Source organism: Arachis duranensis, chromosome 9 (genome assembly GCF_000817695.3).
Source record: "Arachis duranensis cultivar V14167 chromosome 9, aradu.V14167.gnm2.J7QH, whole genome shotgun sequence".
Classification (NCBI taxonomy): Eukaryota; Viridiplantae; Streptophyta; class Magnoliopsida; order Fabales; family Fabaceae; genus Arachis; species Arachis duranensis.
Window position 1 is genome coordinate 85,504,706 of NC_029780.3, and position 3,429 is coordinate 85,508,134.

The 3,429-nt window shown below is 39.2% G+C and overlaps 1 protein-coding gene across 1 annotated transcript; it reads left to right on the forward strand.

Moving 5' to 3' along the window:
* Positions 1-319: 319 nt before the first annotated feature.
* Positions 320-2,103, forward strand: LOC110275730 (uncharacterized). Its single transcript, XM_021131955.2, has 6 exons — positions 320-465; positions 552-685; positions 791-1,026; positions 1,107-1,322; positions 1,422-1,514; positions 1,870-2,103. Exons 1-6 carry the CDS (start codon positions 320-322, stop codon positions 2,101-2,103), a joined length of 1,059 nt encoding a protein of 352 aa, XP_020987614.2.
* Positions 2,104-3,429: the final 1,326 nt, after the last annotated feature.

A 3,429-nucleotide genomic window follows, 5' to 3' on the forward strand; every position in this document is an offset into this window, starting at 1 on the left:
GTTTTTGAGCTAAGAACACAAGCATGTGAGAATTGAGCCTAATTGTGTGGTTACATCTTATAACCACTTATTTGTCCTTCTTGTGTGCATTATTCTCTTTCTATGGTTGCAATCTTTGATTTGTTTGATTCTTTATGTCCATTATTATATGTATTCATGCATTTATATGATTGAGGCCATCATTTCAATATGCCATAAATATCCGAGTTCAATTAATAGTAACTGGGGTATGCCAATGTCATTTTTGCATGTTAATACATATTATTATCTATATATTAATTATTATCACTTTGTTTTTATCCGAATGCAGTTGTAAAAGATGCCCAGGGTAGGTCATTTCACGAAGAAAGCCCGTGTAGACACAGCATGTCAACAGCCTCAAGTAGGATTTGATGCAGCCTCAACTTCCCAGAGAGCGGATTGCCCAATTCTGCCATCCAATGGCAGTGGTGCCCCTGCATCTTCGTCTTTACGCCCCTTTTGTCCGCCCCGCAGTGAACCACTGCCTACTCCACAGGCTTGCATGAATGATGTTCAAAATTCGGAGCCAGACGCCGAGACTTAGACCTAGAGGCAGATGAGGTAGATTCTTTTGACCAACATGTTGATAACCTTTTTGCTGCATCGGATGCTCAGAAGCGCAAGGAACGCAAGACCACAGAATTTTGGGATGTTAAAACAATTGGTATAAGAGAATTTATTTAATTCTAATTTTCATTCAGCTATTTTCCATGATGTCATCGCAGCTTGGTTCCAATGGTAACTAACTAAGAATAAATATGTTTTACAGAATTCGATGGCACAATTAAACAGATTAAACTCAGTGTGAAGGAAGCTATGAAGCCACCTAATGGAAGAAAGATCCTACTCAGGTTTAACAGTACACTACAACCAGTTGGGGATGAAGCAGGTCTACTGAGTGGCGTTATGGGACTGCTGGGATCTGACTACACTAAATTTCCAATCTGCGAGAAGGACTGGAGAAAGGTTCACACCAGGGACAAGGTCTATAATGAATCTGTAAAGGTAAAATGTTATTTTTATTTTTTCGTACCATTCCAACTCATAATTTGAATACTACTGACAACTTAATTTTAATGTTGCAGGAAATGTTCCATTTTGAAGAAGATAGTAGAGGAATTATCAAGCGTATAATATTCAAAATGCTAGGAAGAGCTTGGAAGGAAACGAGGAACATATTATACCATCACTGCTATGACCCAGAACTTTCACTTGAAGAAAATATTGAAAACCACCCAGATAGAATTACTACGGACCATTGGAGATGGTTTCTCGATTATCATAATAGCGAAGAGACACAGGTAATATAGTTTTGTTTCATAATAGAAAAAAGTCCATTTATGTCACATTGAGTTAGTTAGAACTAGTGTCTAGTAACTCTTAATTTGATGACATGACAGGAGAAGTGTAAGAAAAATGTTGAGAATCAATCGAAGCAGCATTACACCCACACCGGCGGATCGAAAAGCTTGGCAAGGCTCGGAGAAGAAGAAGTAATCTAATTTTTGGAATGTTTTTGAACTATATCTTCCTCTACTTATTCACTTTGTCATCATTATTGGTACAGTCAGAATGACAAGGGAGGAGAGTTAGTAAAGGAGAGTTGTATCTCTTAACGCACAAAAGAGCTAATGGCTCCTATCTCTATGATGCAGCTCGGGCTATTGGAGTAAGTAATGTGCTGAGAATCGAGAAGTAGTTTCTCCTATGTTTTAGTTTTTAAAATTTTATTGGAAGTCTGTGCAGTTAACGACTAGCTAATAAATGCTTATAATTGCTTATCTATGTGTGTAGGAAAGAATTGAGGCTATTGAATAACGTGATGAATCCTCTAGACTGTTGTCTTAGAATGATTTGCTTGCTCAAGCTCTCAGAAAGGAGCACTCGGGTAGGGTGTGTGGCATGAGGTTGGGGCCGACTTCTAGTCAAGTCTTCGGTATGAATTCCCATCAGCCGAGCAATGGTTTTAAAAGAGAGGAGACCCAAAGGGTGCTTCTTGAACTACAAGCAGAGTTGGTAGCAGAGAAATTGAAAAGGAAAGCAGTGGAGGATGAAGTAGCAGCTGGGAAGGTCAGGATGTGATATGTCTACTTCAAGGGCAAGGTAGGAAGCTGCCATCAGATGTCGCCGCATGGATGAGTGCCTTGGAGGGACAGAATAGGAAGTAGATCTTAGGATTATGGAACCTTTTCTTCTTTCAGATATACACTTTTATGTTGTTGATTATGCAACTCTTAGTAAGGAGCACACTTCATTGATATTCGGATAATTATATTAATTAAATTAACAGTTTTGCTATTGTCATTTACCTTGCAATTTATTTTTCGAGATATAAAATAATTTAACTTACTAATATTAATAAGGATTAAAAAATGTACATTAAAATAAAAAACAGCGTGGATTGCCAGTGGACAATACAGTTTTTTTGCGGCCATTTAACCGAAAAATAGTGGCGGTTGCGAACTAGCCGTTAGAAATTTGAAAATTTAAGTTAGGATATAGCTACAGTTTTAAACCGCCGCTAGTTACATTTCAAAAAACATTGGCCATTAAACAGCAGCATTTTCAAACCGCTGGTGATTACATTTGAACAAAACCGTGGCCATTAAACAGCGGCGATTTCAAACCGCCGATCATTTCGTGTGGATCACTATTGTCCAGATCGCAGCGGTTTCAAACCGCCACTAAACATTGTGATGCTATTTCTGCGATTTGCGGCGGTTGTGCCAGCGGTTCCTGAGAATCGCCGCAAAATCATATAACCACCATTAATAGGCGACGCTTAACAAACTGCTGGAATCCCATTTCGCAGTGGCTTAAAACTGCCGCAAATCACTCCAAGAACCGCTGCTATGTCCCGTTTCCTTTATAGTGTCAATGCTTAATCTTTGATGACTCTTGCATCCTTTGTGCATTAATATGAACTCATATTGTCTTTCTTGACCCATTCTTTCCTATTTGAACTTGGTGCTTCTGAGTGTTCTCTTCATGCCATTTGCTTGTGTTGTGACTTTACTCTTGCATCAAGTGTTAGCTAATATGCCCTTCGCTTGTATTGCTCTCTCACTTACATGTTGTAGCTACCGTGTAGTTGAGAACCCTACTCTTATTTGGCATTAGCCCCCGCCTATGTTCTATTTGCTTTGATATCTTTTCTTGTGGGCTTAATTTCTTTCCTTTTCTCTCCTTACAGGCTGGCCACCAAAAAGGGAAAGGAAAAGCTTTCGAATGGGGCAACAAACAAGTCCCTCTACACAACCTTTTGAAAGAGCTCATTAGTTGTAGCAACCCATCCACCTTGCTCTTCTTTGCATGCACCGAGGATGGTGCAATCTTCAAGTATGGGGAGAACGAGAACCGACCTCCGTAGGTAACTATTCCTTTTTTCCAACACCAATTCTTAATTTT